At 54.0% G+C, this 25286-nt stretch overlaps 3 protein-coding genes across 15 annotated transcripts in view; 2 read left to right on the forward strand and 1 right to left on the reverse strand.

Moving 5' to 3' along the window:
• PEMT (phosphatidylethanolamine N-methyltransferase) overlaps positions 1-1689 on the forward strand; it is an 88275-nt gene extending 86586 nt beyond the window's left edge. For 6 of the 13 annotated variants that reach the window (XM_027568273.2, XM_027568276.2, XM_027568277.2 and 3 more), the window contains 3 exons: positions 573-669; positions 1037-1111; positions 1371-1689. In XM_027568273.2, the coding sequence (XP_027424074.1) occupies positions 573-669; positions 1037-1111; positions 1371-1607 (409 nt within the window). In that variant the 3' untranslated portion in view covers positions 1608-1689. Of the gene's footprint in view, positions 1-572; positions 752-1036; positions 1112-1370 lie in introns of all 13 variants that reach the window. The other 7 variants (XM_027568280.2, XM_027568283.2, XM_027568284.2 and 4 more) reach the window with 3 other exon arrangements.
• Positions 1690-6168: 4479 nt separating this feature from the next.
• Positions 6169-8120, forward strand: RASD1 (ras related dexamethasone induced 1). The gene is made up of 2 exons (XM_027626013.2): positions 6169-6589; positions 6841-8120. The coding sequence occupies exons 1-2, from the start codon at positions 6304-6306 to the stop codon at positions 7392-7394; spliced, it is 840 nt and encodes a 279-aa protein (XP_027481814.1). The 5' UTR covers positions 6169-6303; the 3' UTR covers positions 7395-8120.
• Positions 8121-9212: 1092 nt separating this feature from the next.
• Positions 9213-22954, reverse strand: MED9 (mediator complex subunit 9). The gene is made up of 2 exons (XM_027568548.2): positions 22655-22954; positions 9213-11005 (listed from the first exon to the last, which is right to left on the reverse strand). The coding sequence occupies exons 1-2, from the start codon at positions 22879-22881 to the stop codon at positions 10789-10791; spliced, it is 444 nt and encodes a 147-aa protein (XP_027424349.1). The 5' UTR covers positions 22882-22954; the 3' UTR covers positions 9213-10788.
• Between the last annotated feature and the right edge of the window lie 2332 nt (positions 22955-25286).

Below are 25286 nucleotides of genomic sequence, written 5' to 3' on the forward strand. Positions count from 1 at the left end.
AGGGGCGGAGGTTTCATGTGCATGGAATGGAGAGGGGGTGCCAGCTTGCCTCCCGGGCCAGGGCCCGGTGTGGGGGCGTCCCAGCGGTCAGTCTTAGCGACACTGTGGCTACAGAGCCCTGGCCCCATCCTCCTGAGCTGGCTGCCGGCAGATGTGGTGGTCCAGCCTGCTGCCTGCCTCCTCCCCAGCTCCTGGGGTGCCTGACTCGTGAGTGGGGACGCTCTGCTCACTCTAGAAAACCAAACCAGGGTCAGTGAGGAAAGCTCCAGGAGGGCAGATTTTACTTCAGCCCCAGAAGGGTCTCTGCTGGGTGCTGGCGTCTCCGCCTGGCCGTGGCGAGGGGCAGACAGCCCGCGCTGCCCCCAGAGGATGATTCGAACAGAGTCCACAGAATGGGGGAGGGGCCTTCGCTCTCCCTGCTGGGGTGCGCAAACGAAGGGACAGTGTGAGGTCCTGGGCGAAGGAGCGTGGACAGGGCAGAGGGTCCCCTCACGGTGCACACATGTCCTGGGGCCCCCAGCCTGAGGCTCCTGGATGCTGTGTGTCCCCCGTCTCTCCTCCCGGCCATCTAGATGCTGCAGCCCAGCCCCTGTGGAGCCTCGGGGATCCGAGGGGACTAAAAAACGTGGGACCAGCTGGACAGCAGGTGCCCCCAGGCTCTTCCAGCAGGTAGCCCACGAAGGGCCCACTGGACACTCCACATGCCTCTGGGGGCACTGGACCCATTTCGAGAAAACAGCCTGAGGACACTGTAGGTGGAGGGCAGGTCCCCTGGAACATCCTCCTTGTGCAGAAAAAGATCCGCTTGGCCACTCGGGCGATTCTGAGAGGCCATTCTTTCCTTCCTGATTCATCCCCGCTGTGTCCTGAGCTGGGGGGCCGGGCACATGGGAAAGGGAGTGTGGGCCCCCCTTTGAGGACTGAGCCAGCCCGGAGAGGTGGTCAGCGAGCAGCCAGCAGGTCAGGACCCGGACGGCGGGGGCCCTGGTCTGAGAGAGAAGGCTGGGCTCGGGACCTGAGAGCATCTTCCCCACAGGCACGCCAGCCCCACCGGCCTGCTGCTGACCGCGGTTGTGGCCCTCGTCTACATGGTCGCCATCCTGTACGAGGAGTGAGTAGACATCTGTCACACCCGAGGAGCGTGCCCGCCGAGCTGGGCCGGGCTGCCCGTCACCACCCGAGCGGCCCACGGGAAGCTTCGAGCCGGCCCACTGGGCCCTGGGGGGCCAGGCAGCTGGTGCTGAGGGAGCCCGGGCCTCCTGCCCCCACTGCGGACACCCCCTCCGTCCATGCTCCGGCAGCGGAGCAGGCCTGGGGTGGTGGCATCACCCCCGAGACCTGCTGACTGGAGCCTCTCTCCCTGTCCGCAGGCCCTTCACCACACAGATCTACCAGCAGCAAGCCTCCCCGTCCCACAAGAGGAGCTGACCGGGCCTTTGGCCATGTCGCGGAGCGTCTGCCACCTCCGGCCTGCCCCGAGTGCCAAGCCCTACAGCGGGGAGACGGGCCCCAGCCGCCGCTCGGTGTTGGTGCCCGGCGAGGGCCACTCCAGTGCCTTGGAAACCTCTGCCTTGGGGGCCCTGGACATGCTGTCGTCTGGCCACTGAGCCCCCCTGCCCTGCAGCCCCCAGTACATCCTAACTCACCAATAAAGGCACCCTGACGCCAGCATCCTCTCTGGCTCTCTGTCTGGCCGGCGGGGGCAAGGGGAGGGAGTTTGTGGCTGCGGGGAGTAGGGCATTCCCCTGAGGGCTCCAGGCCAGGCTGGTGTGGCCCTCCTTCTCACTGAAGCCTGTCAGCCCTGAGCTGGGCACCACCATCCACACGTGGCAGGGAAGGGACTTGCCTGGATGTTTGGGCTTCCTGTGCTGCCAGCCTCACCCCTGCCCCAGTACCCCCTCTTCTGTCCCTTTCCTTTGGGGAGCCAGCCCAGGCTCAGGGTAGGGGTATCATCATACCACCCAGTGGCCCAGCACCCCCACATGCCAAGGAGCTCCCAGCCTCTGTGAGCTGCCATCCGGGTAAATGATCAGAGAGTGAAAAATATGCCGAAAATTTAAAAGCCACATGAAAGTACCTGGTAGGGGTGGGAGCCCCATTAGCCATGGTGGTCGGGGACCCTCTGAGGAGGTGACATTTGAGCTGAGACCCAAATGAGATCTCAGAGGGAGCAAACTGGAGGATTCCAGGCAGTTGGAATAGCAAATGCAAAGTCCCTGTGCTGAGAACAAGCATGGGTGCCCAAAGCCGCAGGCTTCTGAGGGCCCAAGCGAGGAAGGAGCATCACCGGCTGGTGCCCCCTGGGGCATGACCGCATTTGCAGAAAGCTGGGCCGTGACACTCATGCTCTCTGAACCCCAGGCCACCAGGTCCAGCCTAGAGAAGCTGGCCCTGGAGACAGATCATCTTTGTGGAGTGATCTGAGTGTTATCAGAAAAGTCCAAACGTGGTCACATGGCAATCCCCTTGGGCCTATGAGGGGCCTGCATCTAGATGGGAATGTGCGCGGCCCTGAAGGCCGCCATGAGGTGGGCTTGGGAAGGCGCTGTGGCTGAGGAAAGAGTGAGGGCTCGTGTACCTCCCCAGATTTGCTAGCAATGCTTGACCTGCGGAGGGAGGGGAAGAGCTGGGCCCGGCTGGACTGCGGACATGTGGTGGTGTGCACGACGACCACGTGGGCCGGGGTCGCCCCTGTTTGCCACTGAGGCTGGGTGACTTGTCCTGGAGGCACAGGTCTGCCCCACCCCAAGCTCATGCTCCCTCTCTCCCACTGAGGGGGTTGGAATTGAAGAGAACTGGGGGCCCCCAGGGCCATGGGGTGGGGCTTCCTGGGTGGGACCAGAGGACCTGGGCCCTGCACCCAAGTCTCCCCCCAGACCCTGGGGCTGAACTTGGCATCTCTGGTTGACGCTGACATTTCTCTCCTAATTCTTCGCGGGCCTCAAATCGCCGGGAGGAACAGGCCCCGTAATCATCTGGGGCCTGTTGGTCAAGCCTGACTGCAGAGCCGAGTGCATAGGGCCTGGCCCTCCTCCAGGCCCCAACCTTCCCCTCGCCACACTGGGAGAGCGGCGTGAGCCCAGACTCCACCTGTGCACACAGCTCTCAGAGCCCCCGTCCCCCACCCTGTAAAAGGGCCGTGATATTCACGCCTGCCTTATGTATGCAGCCGGAGTCCAGGCGGTGCAGGCTGGGCCTCCCTCGTCACTCGGGGAGCTCCTTGAGCCCTTTTCTTGAATTTCTGGAATCCAGAGTCTTCTCCGGCCTTGACGGGCCACAAGAGGCATCTAGTCTGATCTTACCCAGTGCTTCAATCCCTGCGTCTGCTTGCACATCCCTAGGAACAGGGAGCTCGCTCCTTCACAAGGACTTCTGCACACATAGCGTTTGAGGCTACGCTGCTATCCTTCTGAAGGCTTTGTCAGGGCAGGATGGACAAGCTCCAGGCAGCCCAACCCATGGGTCCACATGGCGGTTTGGGGAATGAATGACACCTACACTCGGGACTTAACTTGGCTGACTTGGGAGGACATGTCTTATCAACGGACATGCCCAGAAGCTGCCAGGAATTGTGATTCAGAATGCAGGCTGGGCTCAGGACCAGCCACGGGCGCTCACCAGCTAGAGGGGGCCGGGGCCATGATGTCAGCGCCAATCTTGACCTTCTGACCTGGGGTGGGGGAGGGAGCCTCTGATTCCAGGCTAGGTCCCAGTTCACTGATCTCCCGAGGGAGAGCTGGGTTCAAATCCTTGGCCCTGCCACCCTTGGGCCTCTGCTCATCACGGTGGCCCTCCCGGGACCGGAGGCCACCTTCACTCCGACCCTCTAGCATGGGCCATCAGGAAGGAGCCAGGAGCCATCCTATTTCAGAGCCCAGCTGCCCATACTGTGCCTTCATGGGAGGCAGAGGGAGGGCCCCTCATCCGGGGATGATGCAGGCCCAGGCCATGACCAGCTTCTGCTCACATCCTTGTCTGGTCCCTTTCTGCAGTGAACGCCCCGCACCACTGTCCACAGCGGCCCTGTCTGCAGGGCACCCAGCTTGGTTCTTTCTCATCTCGGACAGGGAGGGCAGGGGAGAGCAGCCTCAGCAGGGTCAAGAGGGGTGGGGGGGACCCTCAGCAGGGTCAAGAGGGGTGGGGGGGACCCAGCCCAGCTGGTCTGTCACACAATGATACCCAGAATCAGAGCCGAGTGGTGAGCCCTTGGGTGCTCATCAAGTGATGTGAGTCTCTGAAACACCTCATCAATGGTAGACCCGAGGCTTGGGGACAGATGTGGAGGGGCAGGGAGATCTGAGGGGTGCGCTCTGAGAAACGGGGCACGGATGTCCCACAGTTGGGCCAGAGCTATAGGAGGGTCACAGTAGGTGGGTAAGAGCCAGGACTGCCGGCCCCCTGGGTTCAAGCCCCAGCCCTGCCGCTACTACCTGTGGACCCTGTCCAAGTCATGCCCCTGCCTCAGTTTCTCCATCTGTAAAATACCGAGAGAAATAGTTCCTACCCCTCAAGGTTGCCAGAAGGAAGGACCTAGAACAGTGCTTGGCACAAATAAAGCCTCCCCCGATGTCCCCTGCAGAGGGTGTACGATTCTGCGGGAATCCCTGTCATTGAGGGGCCGGATAAGATGGCCTCTGAGAGCCCGAGGTGCTGTGCCAACATCCGGGGGCTGCAGGTTGGTGCCCCTGACACTGCCCTGAGCACCCAGGCCTGTGCGGATAGGTGGGTGGCACCAGCTACCGGCTCCCTGGCTTTCTCCCAAACCCGACGCAGCCAGAGCAAAACCCTGCACGGCCTCGCTTGTTGCCGTGGGGAGCGCTGGCTTTTCCCTGGCTCCAGGCCCTTGAGCCCATCAGCCCCATCCGGGGTACTGATCAGCCTGCTGCCTCCTCTCTTCGCTCCCGCACCCCCCAGCCCCACCTCCAGGGCTGTGAGCCCAGAGGTCATTTACTATTGCTATTGTTACCACGTCCTGCCCCTTACGCTGCTTGTACTTTCTCATCCCCGATCAGAACCAGAACCGCTATTTTCCAGAAGAGGCACCCGAGACCCAGGGAAGGCAAGAGACTGCTTTAACCCCGGGGCTTTGAGGCCCAGCGCCCCCCTCCCTCTCCGCCCCCCCCGTTGCAAAATGAGAATGTTGGCCCAAGCGACTCTCAAGGCACAAAACGCTGTGGGGCAGGGAGGAGGGCACGTTGGCCCAGGCTTGAGCAAGGAAGGGCAAGTCTCTGGTCCTTCGGGTGCCACACAGGAAAAGGATGGGGACAGCCCCTGCCGGCTTCAGAGAGCATCCCTGGCTGGGCGAAAGGGGACGCCAAGGCCTACCGTAGAGCGCGGGGCGGGGGACGGCTCCTGCTGGGTCTCGGCCTGGAGCCCCAAGACCCGCGCCCCGCCCCTCGCCAGACCCCAACCTGGAGGCTCGCCCCGCACTCCAGCCCCGAGAGCGGTGCCCGCGGCTTCCCCGCGCCGCCGGCGGGGCCTCTGCTGCCCTCTGGCGGCCGGAGCGCGCGGCGCCGCCCTCGGCGCTAACACTGTCGCCGGGGACCAGGCACGCGCCCGCGGACGGCAAACAGGGCTGCCGCGGGGGCTCGCTCTCGGGACCGAGGAGAGAAGGGACGTACGCCAGGCTCGGTGCGCGGTGCCGAGCACTGGTAAGCAGCTGCGATTACGCTGCTGCTGGGCCGGGATTGCTGTTCTTATTCTCTGGGTAAACTGAGGCCCAAAGGAAGTGAGTGTGAGCGTGAGAGTGCGTGTGTGTGGGGTCCTTGCCCCAGGGCACAGAGGGTCAGAGGCACAGGCGGGACTACAAACCCGACGCCCTTGCGGCCGCCGAGCCCCGTGCCGTGAAGAACGGGGTCCGCGCGCCCCTAGCCCCAGCGGGCCCCGGGACTCAGTTGCTCCCCGCGCGCGGCGGGCAGAAGCAGCAGCGGCGGGCGGAGGTCGCGGGAGGGGGCGGCGGGGGCCCGCTGGGCGTGACGCACGGAGGCTGGGAGGGCGCGGGGCGGGGCGGCCGCGCAGGCTGCATATAAGGGCGGCCTCCGGGCGCCGAAAACCGGAGCGAGCGACTTTGTCCGAGAGTCGGAGCGGAGCTCGAGCCAGAGCCCTGCCCCAGCCGCAGCCGCAGCCGCAGCCGCAGCCGCAGCCGCAGCCGCAGCCGCAGCCCGAACGAGCGGACCCGCCTAGCCGCGCAGTCCCGCGCCAGCCCCGCACCAGCCCCGCGCCAGCCCCGCGCCAGCCCCGCGCCCCCGGCTGCCCTCCGCGCTTCTCTCGGCTCGGCGCCCGCCCCTGCGGCCCCTCCGCCCAATGAAACTGGCCGCGATGATCAAGAAGATGTGCCCGAGCGACTCGGAGCTGAGTATCCCGGCCAAGAACTGCTACCGCATGGTCATCCTCGGCTCGTCCAAGGTGGGCAAGACGGCCATCGTGTCGCGCTTCCTCACGGGCCGCTTCGAGGACGCCTACACGCCCACCATCGAGGACTTCCACCGCAAGTTCTACTCCATCCGCGGCGAGGTCTACCAGCTCGACATCCTCGACACGTCCGGCAACCACCCGTTCCCCGCCATGCGGCGCCTCTCCATCCTCACTGGTGAGCGGCAGGCCGGGCCCGGCGGCGGGCGGGGGGCGGGGAGGGAGCTGCGCCACCGGGAGGGCGGCGACCCCCGGTCCCAACGCCGCGCGCCACGGGGCGCGGGGAGAGTTCGGGGCGTCCCCCGCGCGCGGCGGCTGGAGCCCCGACGCCTGGCGGCGGGGCGCCCACTCCCCCGTCGGCCCCGCTTCGGCTGCCCCCTTGGCCGCCGCCCTCCCCGGCTCCTTTAACGCCCCCTCTGCCCCCTGTAGGAGACGTTTTCATCCTGGTGTTCAGCCTGGACAACCGCGACTCCTTCGAGGAGGTGCAGAGGCTCAAGCAGCAGATCCTGGACACCAAGTCTTGCCTCAAGAACAAAACCAAGGAGAACGTGGACGTGCCGCTGGTCATCTGCGGCAACAAGGGGGACCGGGACTTCTACCGCGAGGTGGAGCAGCGCGAGATCGAGCGGCTGGTGGGCGACGACCCCCAGCGCTGCGCCTACTTCGAGATCTCGGCCAAGAAGAACAGCAGCCTGGACCAGATGTTCCGGGCGCTCTTCGCCATGGCCAAGCTGCCCAGCGAGATGAGCCCGGACCTGCACCGCAAGGTGTCCGTGCAGTACTGCGACGTGCTGCACAAGAAGGCGCTGCGGAACAAGAAGCTGCTGCGAGCCGGCAGCGGCGGCGGGGACCCCGGCGACGCCTTCGGCATCGTGGCGCCCTTCGCGCGCCGGCCCAGCGTGCACAGCGACCTCATGTACATCCGCGAGAAGGCCAGCGGCGGCGGCCAGGCCAAGGACAAGGAGCGCTGCGTCATCAGCTAGGAGCCCCCACCCCCCCCACCCCCCCACCCCCCCGCGCGCCGGCGACAGAACCTAAGGAGGACCTTTTTGTTGAAAAGTCACGTCTGACGTCCGGGCCGGCTCCGGGCCGCGTGCGCGCGGACTGGCGTCTTCCTTCCCCGCGACCCGCGCCCGCGCGCACCCGGGAGGCACAAACGACGAAGGGACAGTCATCTGCTCTGGAAGGAAAGAGAACTGGCTCAGACCGGGACTACCCCCCACCCCCACCTCCCGTCCCCCATGGGCCCTGCCACCCCCACGGGTTGGGGGCACAGGCCCCGGCAGAAGGGGAATTTGTCTTGTTTCTGACAAAGACAAGAATGGGGGGGGGTGTATGTGTGTGTGTAAGTTAATCAGCCTCCGTTAGGCTTTGGGAAACCTGTCCTGCCCCCTGGAGGGTCAAGACGGGCAAATGGGGCATTAACTTGTCTGTGATTCTGGGTTGCCATGACAGCAAACGAAAGCCTCTGCCCTCCCGATACTAAAGGGGTGTGGGTCAGATCATAGCCAAGTGACTTGTTTACATGTGTGTGTGAAATTGCACAAAGGAAAACAAAACACACAACTTGCACTTTAATAGTAGTTCTGAGGTCATCATGGACATGAACAAACTCTTACCCAGCTGTTCCTACTGTGTGTGAAACAGTCTTTATAAAGTTATTGTTACTGTTTTTTTATAATACAAAATAAAATAATTTAAAACGGAAAGTCATATGGTTGCTTTGCTTTTAGAAATGGCTGGAAGGCCAAAGGGTCAGAAGGGAAGGGTGGGGTTTACTTCTGGGGTATTACTCACCCTCCCCAGACTGGCAGATGACCCCGGCATTCTGAAAAAAAAGCTGCAGATTTTTGGACCAAAGCCCTTCTTCTATTTGGGGACAGCTCTTCAGAAAGCCAGGACTAGAAAGGGGTCCCGGTCTTTCCTGGAGCTGCATCTTTCCGGCCACAAAGGGCCTCGGGGCTGTGCTCAGACTCACTCCAGGCGGAGGGCAGCGAAAGGGCCCCAACCCTGCGACTCACAGTCCGCTCGAGGTGTCACTAGGACCCTGCTGTCACAAGGGAAATGGAGCCTTGACTGACGAATCTGGTGTCGGCTCAAAATCACCTGGCCTCCTGTGCCCTCCAGCCTCGGGAAGCACTTGCTGCCCTGGGGGTAGGTCCGGCACCTTCTGTGCCTCAGTGTCTCCTTCTCTTCGGTGGTTGAGGGCCTGACTCGGGACCCAGCTCTCTCTGCCACTTGTAACTGAAAGCTCGGGGCAAGTGACACCTGCCAAGCCCCCCCCAATTCTTCACCCACGAAAGAGAGAGCACCCTCTGCGTGGGGGTGCTGTGAGGAGTGAAAAGTACTTAGCGCAAGTGCCCGCCAGCCAGGAATCCAACTAACTGGTGGCTTCGAGAGGGTGCTCGGCCCTGGGAGGGGCACCCAGTGTTGTCTCAGGGAGGGAATTCCACTCTGCTCTGTGAGGGCTGCTCCCTAGGGACTGAACTCACCTCCGGGCCCAAGGGGCCACAGGTGGGCAGGATGACCCACCAGGCCAACCGGGTCCTTGGGGATAGAAGTCGCTCCTTAGGGCAGTTATTCTGTTTTTTTATGGGGGCAGGACGGGTTTCCCAAAGCCTGTTTTTTTTACGCTGGTTTTACAGCATGCGCGCGCGCGTGTGTGTGTGTGTGTGTGTACGCGCGTGTGCTGAGGGGGAGGTGGTGCACGGTGGAGGCTCTCACAGTTTGTTCTGTCTCCTCTAAGAAAACAACATCTTTCTCTCAACTATGCAAGAGGGGCCTCCTATGATGAATTTCTCAGCACAAAACCCAAGAGGTCCTGAGAGCAGAGTACAAGTTCTTTTAATTATACTCTTAAAAAATGTTACAAGTCCAAACCCTGGAATACAGGGCAGGTTCTGTCTCCCTCTGCCCCAGGAAGAGGTCCTGTGCATTTCAGCCTTGCAGAAGGGCCCCGGTGGTCTTGATCTCTATGTGCTTTGTGTTTCGTGAAGTTTGGTCAGAGCCTTAAAACCGGCCCCCACAAGACTCTGAAATGTCAAGCACATAACTGATTCAGTTTATTAACAGTCCCAGGGTGGACTGGTCTACCAGGTGGCTGCCCACTTCAGCTCAGAGCCCGCTCTTCTGTCCAAAGCCACTGGAACCGGATGTCCCCCCTTCACACGTCCCCAGCTCCCCCTGCACCAGTCCTCTTCTGACTGCAGGTCAGCACACATGGAACGCCTGCGAAAAACACCTTCGACCAGTCTTGCTGCCAACGAGGTCAATCGGCAGGCATCTGTTAAGCCGCAGCGCAGGTTATGTGCCCATTTCTAAATCTAAACAACACGTGGTTACTTCTCAGCTCCTCGTGAAGAGGCAAGGGAAAGAGCTCGCCTCCAGCTGCTGTGCAGCGAGTGTTCACGGCTGGCTCTTTAGTGAGGCGGCCAGGGGGAAACTCATTTTTTAAAGCAGGAAAACACGTGGAGACAATGTTGCCCTCCAGCCCGGAGCTCCCTGGGAAGCAGGGCAGGGTGCCAGGGCTCTGGTCATCCTCCAGCATTAGATGGCTGGCCCAGCGGATGGAAGGAGGCAGGAGGCAAAGGGAGCAAGAAGTAACAAGAACGCGTAGGAGGCAGAGAACACGGAGAACAGGGGCCACCTGGCCGCCTGCGGGGTTCTGGGCTGATACCCCCAAAGCCACGGTTACATTCACTGGCTCAAACATAAAAAGGAAACAAAGTATTGAGGGGGGGCGGGGCGCGGGGAGGGAGGAAGCCACCCTGCCAATATTGTTTTCAAAACAATATGGGTCCTCAAGGTTTTCTTTTACCATTTGAAATACACACCACAGGAGTGCAGCCCCGGGTGGTCCAGTGAATTCTATGCAAATGTCTCATAACACCGCTGTCAACAGAACAGTGTGTACCTGATAGCACTGAGCATGCCCAGGGGTGGGAGCGCACGGAGAGGGGGGAGGGCAGGGAGCAAAGAGGAGTCGTCCCCTTTCCTCCTGTGCTCTGCCCAAGGACCCTGAATACACAGCAGATGGCCCCCTCCCCAGAAGCAGGGGCAGCATTGCTTGCCCCCTCCCCAGCCTCCAGGAACATTCTTCCTTCCACAGGGAGGCACCGCGGTTACTATGCATCTAGACATATGGATACATCCTCTACAAGGAGGCCCCAACCAAGCCAAGCCTCTGTAGCGCTGGCTCCCCACACAGTCAATGCCAAGTCTGGCCACTGAAGCAGCTCCAGCAGTGCCCCCCCCCTCAGTTACAGAGTTTGCAGCTGGAGTCCGAGGTGGTATGTGTGGGGCCGGGGGGGGGGGGGGGTCAGGGAGGCCGTGTGCACTTCCTGTTCTGTCTCGGGCATCCCTGGAAGCCGGCCTCCACTACTCCTTGGGGATCTCAAACATGCAGAGGCTCTTGTACTTTTGCAGAAGCTCGTTCTTGGTCCTGACTTGCTCCCGAAGGCTGTGCAGCTGTCGCTCCTGCTGCTCAGGGCTCAGGTGGGTGCCCGGCATGGTGCTCACGACCTTCCGCAGCTCTTGGAACTTGGTTTTGAGGGCGTTCAGGTCCTGGTGGATGTCTGGGCTGTCCTTGTCCATACTGCAGGGGCAGAGGGTGGGCGTTAGTTAGCGTTCACGGCTTCCCTCGTCTGTACTCCCACAGAACTCGCTCTCTTACTACCTTACCTTTCAGCATGTCCCCTTACGAGGCCGGGCGCCCCCAGGGCACCCCCGCCCAGCACTGACACTGCAGCCTCCGTCAGCCTGCCCGCGCCATTTGGGGCCGAAACCCCACTAGCTCAGAGGACAGGGACTGCGTCTGCCTTGTTCGGAGCCGCAGCCCCGGGCCCTGGGCACTGTGGGCACTCAAGTCCCCTTTGTTGCCAGAACAAATGCTTGGCAAATAAGTTCGTAAGTGTTTGCTGAATGAACGAACACACCATTACCACCGTGAGGTGACGAATGGCCGGCAAAACTGGTCCAAATCCTACATTTCTTCTAATTGGAGACATTTCCAGGCCAATCAGGAAACTTTATCAGCTAGCAAGAGCTAAGTTTAGCTGATGTTTTGATGCGTGAACCTGTTAATGCAAGCACTAATTTCCAAAGAGCTAATCATAAATTTTAAATTAGTTACAAGCTACTGGAAAATTTTCAGCAGGTACGAACTCTCCCCTACCAGTCCTGTAAATTCCTTGCCTTCAGGTCAGGCTTCTTTTAAAGGCAGGATCATTCACTTCATCCCACTGCTGGCTATTATTAGCTGCCCAGAGATCCATGCTCCCCTGGCACTGCTCAGTTAGAAATGAGAACAAAACCTTCACCTAAGATCAAAGAAACAGCTTGCCAGTTGCTCCCATACATTTTTTAAAAGTTAGCAAGTGGATGAGCTTTTGAAAACAAACAGTTGGGACTAAAACTAAAAGCCAATTCAAGTAGGCTGTTCTAAAAGTCACCCATTGAGGTGTGTGTGTGTGTGTGGGGGGGGAACTGTCAATGATCATTTATTTTTTTAAAATAAACGTCCATTCTTGACGGGAAATTTCAACCCAGATGGTGCTAATTCATGTTTATTGTTCATCGTTTCTCTGCTTACGCAGACAGAATATCCATCTTCCCTGGCAATCCATTGGTTACGCTCACACCTGGCAAATGAGATGGGCCCTGTTCCCTATTTATCATAGCGCTAACTGAGAGGCAAGATCTGGAGAATCACTCATTCTAGGGAATGTTAACCAGCCAAACATTTCTTGTTGTTATTTGATGCCCTCACTTTAAATATACAATCCATGGTATACCTTATCCCGGTTTCTAGAGAGGAGTAATTGGTATTTATGAGAACTGTAAATTCTTTAGAAGGAAGCAAATAGGGGCCATCTTTTATTTTAATGATTTTAGATCTCAGCTCCAATCTACAGCTCTGGATGGAAACCATCTGGATTTCTGAAACCATTATACTTGGATGCCATATGTGTTAACACATGGTACAAATACAAGTCCCCGGGGAGTTCTGAAATTACAATATAGTTTTAAGAACATGGATTCACATCACCAATCTGAAAGGACACAGTAAAAGCAAATGAAAATACATGAGAGAAGAATTTGGAAGGCAGGAATGATCATCCAGTTCTGGAAGCAAACATGACCTGGCCCCAAAGAAGATTGAATTCTGAAGGAAAAAGGGGGCCATGCTTAGGATGCTCACTTCTAAAAGCCCCCAAATCTCAAGGGTTGTCCATTCTTCCCCGGGGAACTTTCGGTAAAGGGGCCACATAAAAGCTTGCCTGGAGGGAAGCTACGGGGAAAGGGGGCCACGTCCCCCACAGCAAAGGCCCCCTTGGCAAGCCGCTCAGCCTGCCCTAGTTGGTGAAGATAAATAACTGGAACTCCCGGAGCGAGGAAAACACTGTATTCAGGAACTGGCTCGAACCAGGCGGGAACCTGCTAGGCTGGGATGACTGTGAAATACTCAAGCCAAAAGAAACGAGCCAGGCCCAAATACCGCGTGAATAAAAGCAGAAAGCTCCAAACGGGCCTGCCTTTGTGTTCAATGTTAGTCATCAGCCAACTTTAGAAGGGAAAAAAAAAAAAAAAAAAAAAAAAGGAGACTAGGCCAAGGTCGAGAGGCACGAAAATCGTACAAACAAGGGCCAGGTTAGGGCACTTCGGTCCTGCTTATAGTAGTTTCAAAAAGATGGACAAAAATATTACTGCTCTGGCTCGACTGACAGGCCACTTCTCCATCTTCTGTGCACATCCTGGCTGATACTCAGCATTCCGTGGACACAGACATTTGGTGTTACTGTTACCAGACCTGGGGCAAACATCACAGGCTTCTTAGGCGGGCGGGTTTAAGAGCGATGCCTGGTTCAGGTGCTAACTAAGGCACAGCTTCAGTTTTTACTACCGGTGCCTTGGGGCTCGAAGATGCCAACTGGCCTCAACTGGGCAAATGTGTCCACCGGTAACTTAGAAGCAAAAGGAACCCACCAGATTCCTGAAGCCAACTTCCTCCCAAACCCGAGACCACGCAATAGCAGGACTGTTTCCCATTTCTTCCTCCTCAGAATTTCCGTGACCCTCGGTCCCATGCCCCCACTGTCCTAGCTGACCCTCGTTGGGACCACTCCTTCCCCCACTCTCCTCCTTCCACGCTAACTTCAGTGGCCGGCATCTTTCTAAATTAGTGGTAGGGGTGAGGTGGGGGGCTGTTGCTTTTCCTGTCACCATAATAGGTGCCTGAGGGAAAAACATTTAAAAATAACAGACACCAAGGCTTAGAAAAGCAAGGTCCCTCTAATCCACGTCCCAAGAGACACCTCTGTTAACATGTGGTATATATTGCTTCACACCACTTCGAAATACACGGTTACAAACACACAGGTCCTTTTTTGTTATTTGATTTGACAAAAATGTGACCATTCTTGCTTTTTTCACTTACGTTGCACCTTGGATGTCTTTCCAGGTGAACACACATACAGTGATACAGCTAAATTATTTGGCTATTGATGGGTATTTGGAGATTTGCAACCTACCACTTGTAATCGGAATGGCAATGAACATTTTGTACCTATATCCGTAAGTACTTGTGCAAGTATTTTGGTAAGATGATTTCTCAGAAGTGAATTTCTAGGTTGAAGGTTATGTACATTCAAATTTTTGACAGCCTGCCAAAATGCCCTCCAAAAGCCTGTACTGGGGCCGCGGACGCGCTTGTCCCTCACGCCCTCGACAGCACGGGCCACTCTGGCACCCATCAGACAAGCTAGCAGCCTTGTGCATTTCTCCGCTCCAGTTCCGCCAGCATCTGAGACGGCCTCCGGAGAGGGGCTTTGAGCCTCGGGCCCTTGCTTTTATCTGCTCACAGGGTTACAAGTGAAAGACATTCCTTTTAGGGAGGGGCAACCAAAGGTTCTTCTGCTAAAAGAAGTTTGAAAAAAATACTGCTCTGCACAACCAGCCCAGAACATGTTCATCCACTTCTACTTCTTCAGAGGTCAACAACCCCCCAGCCTACCCTCCTTCCTGAATTTCAGGACCCAAGTGCCAACTGTTCCCACGTTATCTCCTCCCTGTAGCCTGGGGAGACCTGCCGACGTCCACGGTGGACTGCCTGCCTCCGCAGCATGCCACAGTTCGGACGGAGGGCGCTCCCATTCTCATGACTGAGCTGAGCTGTAACCCTGCGCCCCCAAAGATGCGTCCGTGTGCCCCGTTCCCTTGTGCCTGATGAGCACCCAGCCGCTGGTCCTGCCTCCTCCTCCCACTGGCCCCGATTTCCAGAGCCTTCCAGAGCCGGGTCCTCTCCTCCTCTGGACACCCTCTGCTCCGCCTACCTTTACAAAACCCAAGTCTGAGCTCCCAAACTCCCAGACAACACCTGCCAGGCCAATTCACACTTGAAGGGGGCCCCTCAGGGCCAGCCACCAGCAGCCTGTGACCCTTCTAGAGTCCACTTCCCACTCTTGCCCAGACTCCACTTAAATGCTGCACTGTGGCACTTCTCATGCTGCACTAAGTAACCGCTGAGCCGTGCGCCTGCTTTTGGGGAGCCTGTGTTCCAGCAGGTGCTCGATAAGTTCTGCCGAATGAGCAGAGATGAAGTGGCAGAGGAGGGAACAGGCTTGTAAGCTGGCCCAGAAATAATGCTTCCAACCAGTCTATAAATATTCCCTGTCTGGGCGCTCATCCTTTTCACTGGGATGCGGTTGAAGGAGAAGCCAAGGGCAGGGAGGACTACAGTCAAATGAGGGCAGACAAGCCCCACAGAGCCAGGCGGGTTCTTTCACAGACTTCTCCTCTGATGTGGGGGCCGCTGCCTGCTCCCCCCGAGGACAGGCCTCAGCTGCCATGGAGGGCTGGTCAGATTAAAATAGATGTGGTGTAGGAAGAAGCAGGTCAGTAATACCCTGTTCCCACGCAAGTGGTCTCGCCTGGGCTCTCAGGTCTTGCTGACCTGCCTGGACAAGAAAGGGACTTGCTGTCAAGTGTTACGGTACCGGCTCGAGAGGTAAAGGACACCGCCGTGTACTCATCACTTGAACAACCTCTGCAGTGTCAGAGATGGCTCCCCTTTACCTACCCAGCAACCTAGAACCTTTGGAGGAACTAAAAAAGTTAACCAAAAACAAAATAAACAAACAAAAAAACCATCTACGTACCCATGCTGACAGAATACTTTTACTGAGTGAGCCACAACCAGCAGGCAAGGCAGTGACAATGGCAACTCAGAACTCCTAGGCTGGGACGCCTAGTTCCAGACTCAGATTAGATTTGGCAACTTGGAGGGGGAAAGAAACAACTCAACTCTCTCTCGTCCAACAGGCCTCATTTCGTCCCTTTGTTCTACCCGTGATTTCTATACGTAACAGGAGAGGCCTCGAAGAGTTGGGAACTCTTCACGTTTCTTACACGCATAAAAATGACATTTTTCTTTCCCCTTTTCCTCATTCTTTAAATTAACACAAATACGTTGTTTGGATCATTCCTTCAACTAAGGGCCAGACAGCAGGAGGGAAGTGTGGTGGAGCTTCTCTCCAGCGCCAGGCAAGTTGCACCCTAGCCAGGACGACAAGAACCAGGAGCTCTCCTGGTGCGGGAGGTGGCCTCTGAGCAGGTCCACAAGCGTATGTGGCATTCCCCTGGGCCAAGACAGGGTGGAGGACGCATGCACCCTGGAGGACTCCTTGCACCCAAAGGGCACTGGCATCCAAATGACTCGCTCCGGGCTTTCTGTGGTGTGGTCCAGGCAGGCCTTTGAAGGTGGTCTGCACAGATCCCAGAATGCAGGGCTACCAGTGGGGAAGGATGCAATGGGAAGAATAGGGAGCCCTAGAGATTTTTGAGCAGAGAAAAATGCAACTGCTAACATGCACAGAATGAATTAGAGAGACGACAGGATAAAGGCAAAGAAACTATTTAAGAAGTGACTATAAGATTCCACAAGGAGGTTAGAAGACCTGGACCATGAGTGTTACCGACAGGCTTGGAAGTAAACGGGCAGATTAAAGCCTAAATGTTCCACTAACCCAATCTCAGCATCTCCGCACCTCCTAGCATCTCAGCCAGGCTACAGAAAACAGGCTGGGAGAGGTTAAGGTGCTACGGATAAATGCTGCCAAGAAGGAAGGCAGAGGGAAGACCAGCCTGGACAGATCATGAACTGTGCCAGGAAGATTTCCCAGTTTGGTGCTGGAGAAGAACAGAGTGTCCAGAAGTAGACGAGAAAACATACGGGAACTGCACGTATATAGTGAAGGCGGTGGCTCCAGCAGAGAAAACAATGAATGAAGTAGTAAGAGCGGGATGATAAGGCTCATGGAGGAAAAGTGGAGGTGCCCCCTTCCTCCTTCCATCAAAATACATTCCAGAAGCATCACAGAATTGAAAGTTAAAGGGGCACCTGGGTGGCTTAGTCAGTTAAGCATCAGACTCCTGATTTCGGCTCAGGTCATCATTTCGGGGTCCTGGGATCGAGCCCTGAGTCAGACGCCACGCTCAGCATGGAGCCTGCTTAGGATTCTCTCTCTCCCTCTGTCCCTCTGCCTTCACGGGCTCTCTCTCAAAAAAAACAGATAAATTTTAAGGGAAAAAAAAAAAAAAAAGAATTGGAAGTGAAAAATGAAACTATAAAAGTCCTAGGAAAAAGAGGTTGATGTTTGTCATTTTATTAGAGTGGCAAGGCCTTGCTAATAACTAGGACCGAAATCCAGAAGCCATTAAGGAAAAGCATAACAAATCTGCCTGCATAAAATGATATGCTTCCAAATGACAAAAACAAACAAAAGCACCCAGGAACAAAGTCAAAAGAAAAGCCACAACTTGGGGGAAATATTTATAATACACTAGCCCGGCAAAGGCACACTTTCCTTACTGTGCAAGGAGTTCATTAAAAGAGGGACGACCATGGGGCGCCTGGGTGGCTCAGTCGTTAAGCGTCTGCCTTCGGCTCAGGTCATGATCCCGGGGTCCTGGGATCGAGCCCCGCATCGGGCTCCCTGCTCGGCGGGAAGCCTGCTTCTCCCTCTCCCACTCCGCCTGCTTGTGTTCCCTCTCTCACTGTGTCTCTCTCTGTCAAATAAATAAATAAAATCTTTAAAAAAAAAAAAAAAGAGGGACGACCTTATAGAAAATGGGCAGTTTACAGGGGAAAAATAGAAATGACATAAGAAGATGCGTATGAGAAGATGCTTTACCTGATAAAACGAGACACAGATCAATACAGCACATCATTTCTGACCTATCAGATTAGCCTCAGTTACAAAGTTTAAAGGTGATGGCAGGGGTACGGGGAAACAGACGCAAACACACAGCTGCTAGCATACACTAGTGCATTCTTACTGATTTGCTAACAGCGAGACTGAAATTTTAAATTCACATATCCCTTTGCTAGAAATTTACTCAGAGTTTACAAGATGCCATTTACAAACAGGGTCACCGCAGCGCTGACTGCAGTGGCAAAATGCTAGAAACACTGCAAGTGTCCTTGAGCAGGGAAGTGTTGAAAGATGTGATGGCATAATCATGAAATGGAGTATGACGCAGTTTGGGGACAAGGGAGGGAGCTGAGAGGAGTGGAGGGAGAGGCTCACTTGCCACTGGGTATCTTTGGGGGCTCTTTGAATACATCTACAACTGAAATTTTTCATTTTATTTATATATTTTTTTACAACTGCAATTATTTTTCTTAAAGATTTTATTTATTTATTTATTTGAGAAGGCACAGGCAGGGGAAGCAGCAGGCAGAGGCAGAGGGAGAAGCAGGCGCCCCGCGGAGCAGGGAGCCCTGAGATGTGGGGCTCGATCCCAGGACCCTGGGATCATGACCTGACCCGAAGGCAGACACTTAACCGACTGAGCCACCCAGGCGCCCCAACAATTTTTAAAAAATATTTTCTGGATGGCAGATTTCTGGGTCATTTTGGGTTAATCAAAGCAGTCCAGGCCACAGGATTGTGTTCTGGAGAAAGCTAAAGCGATGCAGCACTCTACATTTAGCAACAGCTATGAAAATGAAAAATCCTGTACCCTCCACCCCAGCAATTCCACTGCTGAGGGTTTACCTCATCACAAACGTACTCAAATACAAGGATGCTTACCCCAGCACTGCTGGAAATAGCAAAAATTAGAACAGCATGTAAACGTCCACAGACAGAAGACTGGTTACATAACCCATGGTGCGGCCACCTTACTGAGGAAGACCTTCGTGTGTGAGAATGGGAAGGGGTCCAAAACAGACTCATAAGTGAAAAAAAAAAAAAAAAAACCCAAACTACAGTATCATCTCAAATTCTATAAATTTTTTAAAAGACATGCTTACCTAGCTCCTGGAAGGATACTTAAAACAGTAATAGCAGTTAGAATTGGTGAGGGAACTTCACTTTACAGGATTCTGAAGTTACAACTGTTACTTTTTTTTTTTTTAATAAAATTTTTCTACAAACCTAATGATGCAGTAGTCTGAATTCTTTATGAGAACAAGAAAGGCTACACTCCCTTCAGCTTCTTTCTTATTCATCCCCTGGGCAAGGAGTAAACAGATAATAAAAGGGCACCTGGGGAAGCTACAGGAGAGGAAGCGATCAAGGGCCTGCATGAGCCAGCAGGTCCTGGCCCTCATTCCCTCGGGCCAGGCCGGCCTGCCGGGACAGCGTCCTCACTGGTTTCCCCACCTGTGGGCAGAGATGCTACCACCAATCTCAAGCACGAACCTGACTGAGGCCCAGTGGCTGGAAGGTCTCACTAGCTCCCCACTCCTCAGAAGCCAGAATCTCGCTCCCTGTGGGGGATGTGCTGTCCTCTGTATGCTGGCTCTCTTGCCAGTTCTCCCTTACTACCTTGCACTTACGCCCCAGCCCCCACCAACCTTCGAGCTGGCGGCACGAGTTTGATGCTGTTTCTTGGCATCATGTCCTTGCCCATGCTCTTCCTACACCACTCCTCCTGCCATTTGGCATCAACCCTTAACAAGCCTTCTGACTCCTCCAGGCTTCCCCGGGGCCCCCTCTCTCGTCGCCATTCCTACCCCAGTCTGTCTCCTTCCCTCGGTAGCCTATAAACCCAAATACATACCTACACATATTTGAAAATCACATCCTAGCTTTTTTTCATGGTGATAGCATCTTTCCTTCCCTGGGTGACAGATTCCTCCGAGCTTGCGAGGGTTTTTCTTTCACATGCTTAGTGACCCTGGCTGCCCAGTCATATAGTTAAGAGTAAAATACTATTTGGATTATGTGCGTAATTCACTGCTTTCACCATACTAAATGAAAGAAAAAGATGTGATCCCCTGATAAAGGAAATGTTCATTATTTTGACTTGGATCAGATGTGGAGGAGGTAGCCGAATGCCAATAGAAAACGTAAATACTTTATATTCTGTTAGTAAAAAGCAAGGTATAAATAAAGAATGGAGAATATTAAAAAAAAACTGTAAAACACGAAAAGGCTTAGTGGAAACTTTTTTTTTTTTTTTTGGTGAAGATTTTATTATTTGAGAGAGAGAGAGAGGAGGAGGAGTGGCAGAGGGAGAGGGGGAGAGAATCCCAAGCAGACCCTGCTCTCAGTGCGGAGCCCGATCTCATGACCCTGAGATCATGACCTGAGCCGAAACCAAGAGTCACATGCTTAACTGGCTGAGCCACCCAGGTGCCCCCAACCCCCCTTAACGGAAACTCTTAATGATGCTTCTTTACTTTCTTAGGATGAACTAAGTTCTTTCTTGGGGAGCCCCCAGTGTCTTCTCTTTTGAGCTCATCACACACCCCAGAGAAGGTATCTCTGTCTCCTTGGCTGCCAGTCTCGAAGCCAGGTTGGGGAAGAAGGCTAGGGTTGGGTCTCGGCATTCAGTTTGTGAAGTTTCTCTTAATCCCTCTTTGTGAAGTTTCTCTTAATCCCTCTTTCCAGTATGGCTCCCTTTCTCCAATTCCTGCCATGTGCCTGGTGTTCTCCAGTCCAGAAACTCTCTTGACTTATCTTTAAAAATAAATCTTGGGAGAATAATCCTTTAATTGTCTGCCAAGATGGAAGAATAGTCACCCATCTGCTTGGAGTGGGGGAGAGGACTATGGGATCTGATTCTTAAACAGACTAAGTAATCCTCTTATTCTAGTCCCCCTCACCTCTATTTCCAGAAGTCCCTGGCACTGTCAATTGCTGAGATTTGAGGGGAAGCCATGGTCAAAGGCAGCTGCTTCTGGATGCTTCTTCGGGCTGGGAGATGGATTCGCCTTTGGCCATCTGCTTTGTGACAATTATCTCCTCTCCTTTCTGGTTTTATGCTTTAAAAAAACACTCTTCACTGTCCTTTCAGAGGGCAGAGAAATAAACACATGTGATCAACCCACCACCTTTCACAGAAGGCTGCTCTTGAGAATACCCTACAGCAATCTTATGATTTAAATACTGTTATTCCATTTCACAATTGAAAAGAGACTCAGAGAAGCTAGGTCGTTTGACCAAGATCACTTAACCCATACACTATAAAGCTGTAATTTGAACCCGCTCTTTGAGGTCCACTGCTGTTATTCACGTATTAGAAATAAGAAATTAAGGCCTAGAAAGCTTACATAATTTACTAAGATTACAAGGCAAGCAAGTATCAGTATGTGGATTTGAAACCAGGACTACCTGACTTCAAAGCCCATGTTCTTTGTAGTGTACCTTACTGCTCCATGTTTAAGGCCAGCCCAACCCAGCTGCTCTACTGGGGTGAAAGAATATACTCTCAGGGGGTCCAGGAACTGTCTCTGAGACTGTGTACATTTTATGTTTTCATTTTTCTGTATTTTTAAAACCAGTATATTCGGGTTAATTTGGATAACCCATTTATAATCCAGCACGGCCCTGGGATTTTGGGGTCTGCATTTGTGTTTGTTTGCTATCTCACTGCTGCCTAGAAGTGTTACTTGATGATCACAGGATAATGAGAACAGAACAGAGTCTGCCTTACCCTATAAACAGTATGTTCCCACCAAGTGAAGCCAAATGAAGGCAGGGTCTAATGTGAGAACAAAGGCTTCGCAGTTGTTTAAAAAGTGGTGGAAGCATGAGGTCATCCCACAGCAAGTGAATCTAGTCTGGCTAAACTCAAAAGAAGCTGGGCCACTAACAAAGACTTTCATGTTGTGGGTAGCAAGTTCATTTCAGCAAAACACCCAAGAGCACATTAATGCTCAGCTGAATGTTACTGCAAGAGTGAGTTCAATTTACTTTGTTTTGGTTTTTAACGGTTGAACAAGTTATAAGCCTAGTTTACCCCTGTAGATGTGGATATAAATAACATAACCGCACAAATGATTGACGCAAACATGGGGATCAAGGAGACTTTTGGTTGTACTATTTTTTCTTTTTCTTTTACAGGGTCAGTTTGAAAACTCAGGCTCGTCAAGAAGATTGGCCAAAAGAATGACAAATCCATCCGCCTGGGGGGCTCAGTGTGTTGAGTGCATGGGACTCTTGATTTCGGCTCAGGTCGTGATCTCAGGGTCATGGGATCCAGCCCCGCCACAAGCTCTGTGCTCAGCAGGGAGTCGGCTTCAGATTCTCTCTCCCTCTGCCCCTCCCTCCTGCTCCCAGCACCGCGCTCTCTCAAATGAATAAGTAAATCTTTTTAAAAAGAATGAGAAATCACCCTGTTTGGTACTGCCCAAGAACATGCTACTGCAGGGCAACTTGTATCTTTGTTTCTTTTAATATTTCCTACCATCAATCCTCCAATCTCTTTGAATTATGGGTTATTCCCAAACCTGTCTTTTTTCCCTTCAAACTGGTGAGCGATGTGGGGTTGAGAGGTTGGCCCTTTTTACTGTGTACATCCCACAGCACTTAGCAGTGTGCCACACAGGGAAGATGATCCATATCTGTGGGATATGTGGAAAAGACAGAATCCAAGTGTTACTCCTCTATGACAGGTGAGAAAACTGAGGCTCAGAGACGCTTGACTTGCTCCCGATCACTAAGATGCAAACTTGAGTAGTCTGACTGCAGAGCCTGTGCGGTCGGTCTCTACTCTGCCTCCATTTTTAAGAATATGGCCTGGCCACCATGAGGTCTGGCACTTCTCTCAGGGCTCAAACGTTTGCTGAACTCACGGTGCGACTAGGTGTGGTCTTGGGAAAGGCCTCCTCCCCCTGGTCTGTTTCCCCATCGGTAAAACGGGGGTGTACCCGACAGCACTTAGGCCTTTGCAGCTCTGAAACAGACGAGAAGCGGGAGGGCGTGTCGTGGCTGGTCCTCTCTTGGGCTCTTACCATTTGATGATGTTGTGAACCAAAGGTAAAAAGGAGTAATTCTCCTCCTCCTTCACGCCGGCGGGTGACTGAGGCCTCGGCGCCGGCGACTGCTGCGGCTGAGGCGCGGCGACCGGAGGCGGCGGCTGCGAAGGCGGAAGCGGCTTCGTCTCGGGCAGCGGCGGCTCGGCCGGCGGCGGTAACGCATCTTCGGCCTGTCGCCCGGCGGCCACCCCGGCGGAGGCCATGGCGCTCGGGAACGTGCCGGTAAGTCAGCGGGACCCCAGCGCTCAGCTTCTCAAAAGCGTCGCCGACCCCATACGTCACCACTGTGCGCCGGCGGGGCGGCGAGCCCTGGAGAAAGGTTGTGCGCGTGCGTACTGGGATATGGGGCGGGGCAACGGGGCGGGGCAATTACACAGGGGCGTGGTTGCTGTTACTAGGCAACGGGCGATTGACGGATTTGGTTGTAAATCGAGGCAGCTACATTATTAAATAGTCAGAAATAGATTCATTGCAGAAACAACATTTTATTCTGATTCACACGACGAAGAGGGTCCAAAAGTAACTAATACAGGAAGGCTGAGATACATAAGGTTCCGCATGGCTCCGCCCTCGGAGGCTTCCCAAAGAACCACCTTGAACCACATGCAGAGTCAACAACTTACCCAGTACTTGCTTTGTGTAAAGCACTGGGCTCCACGGGCATTAAGAATCCAGAGATGGAGGACCTACAGCTCCTCCACCATGCAGCTGCCTCCAGGAGGATAGGCAGCAAACCCTGAGCCAGTCTTAGTGTGTGAGACCTTGTTAGCCCAGCGAGTGCAGAGACAAAGAAATTGAGTCTCTAAAAGCGCCGCATGTAGATGGGAGGGACTAATAATTCGACATTTAATATGCATCTTCTGGATGACAGGTGCACTGTTAAATGTGGGGGTAGGCGGTGGGAAGGCCGTCCTGACTTCAATATTAGGCAGAAGGGGATTGACTAGTTCGAGGAATAGATATATCCTACAGGAAAGTCAACGGTCAGGTACTCTCCATATCTGCCGGCCAGTTCCTTGAGCACCTTGGTCTCAGTTTCCTTAACTGTAAAATCTTTAGTCCAGGGTCATGGCAGAGCCTAAACTGCTTTCTAACTTCAGATACGTGACTGACCTCCAAAGCTCTGGTTTGCCCCTGGGATCCTAGGCCAAAAACCTGGTGGTTTTGTAATTATATTTCTCAAAACAAGTGTGATATGGGAGTTGTATAATCAAATTCTGGGCAATGCGACACCCATCCTAAGCTTAGCTAGTGAGTGGGAGAGGACATGAGCTAGGAATGTCCCAGCCTTCCAAAGTCTACCATCAAGGGTCTCAAAGAGAAGCAAGGAGGCCCGTATTCAGGTAGCAAGATGAGCCTGAGCACAGAGGAGCAAGGTGGCTGATCGCAAGGAAAGCATCGATGCTACTATTTTCAGATACATCAGGAGAGGTTTATGGAGGCAGACCCTAGGGAAGCCAGACTGTAGAAGGAGGTAGGAAGTTGGAGACTATGCTAGTAGAGGCTCTTTAGTGATGGGCTTTAACACAGCCTGCTTCAGCAGGAACTGCCCAGAGCACCCCCGGGGGTGGGGGAGTGCGAGGGGAGGGAGAGGCTGCAGGGTTTTCTTCTTGTTACCCATGGACCTCTCCACTTCAGGGAAGAGTTTTAAGAGTCCTGGTAGAGAGCAGAGGAGAAAGGCCTGTTGGGATCAGACCAGGGATGCTTGAAGAGGTTATCCCCTTGGAGCCATCTGGGGAAATATTGATGGTGCAAGAATTAATAGTAATCACCACAACCGCTGTGGAATAAAAGTAGGTACCAGGAAGAGTCACAATCGTTATCACATTTAATCCACAAAAGAGCTCTAGAAGGCAGATGCTAGTATCTTCATTTCTTGGATGAGGAAACCGAGGCTTATGCTGGTTAAGGTACTGGCCCCAGGGTCACACAGCTTGCCTGATGCCAAATCTACGGTCTTGACCAACACCTAGGAGACCTCGGGTGTCTGCTGGTTCTGTAACTTTATGATTCAAAATGTTAAAGGGAGGTTTTTATTCAGAATTCGAAAAGCAATCTGACACTCATCAATAATATCCCCATGGCAATTACCCATCATCTTTTCCCTCCCGGTGTGTTTTATAACTTAATTACAAGTCTCAGCGTTATCGATGGCAGAATAATGAGGACATCTCTTTTTAAAAAATGAAAACGCACTTCAGGTATAAATAGCTGTGGCTTAAGAAAACAAATCGAAAGTGTAGGAAGCATGAACAAGTAGGTGCATTGACAGTTGGCCCTAAAAGTAGTTAATACGTTTAGTGGCACAGAGTGAAGCTGACTTCATAACATTGCAGGCAGATGTCAGAAAAATCTGCCTGTGCTGGATTCATTCAAGCTGAAATTGCCCCAACAAGAGTGTGCTTGGTTGTAACTGCTCTGTTCAGAGTCCAAAAAGGCAGATGCTCCACTGATAGATAAGGACTGTATTTTGTGAGGGACGTCACCAAGTTAAGCCACTGGGTCATTGCTTTCCTGCGCAGATTTACACTGTTTCTGGAAGTTCAGCCAGCCCACCTGCCTCCAGGCCCAGCTCAACCTCACTTTGTGCAGCCATGCAACCTCCTAG

This window comes from Zalophus californianus, chromosome 16 (genome assembly GCF_009762305.2).
Source record: "Zalophus californianus isolate mZalCal1 chromosome 16, mZalCal1.pri.v2, whole genome shotgun sequence".
Taxonomy (NCBI): Eukaryota; Metazoa; Chordata; class Mammalia; order Carnivora; family Otariidae; genus Zalophus; species Zalophus californianus.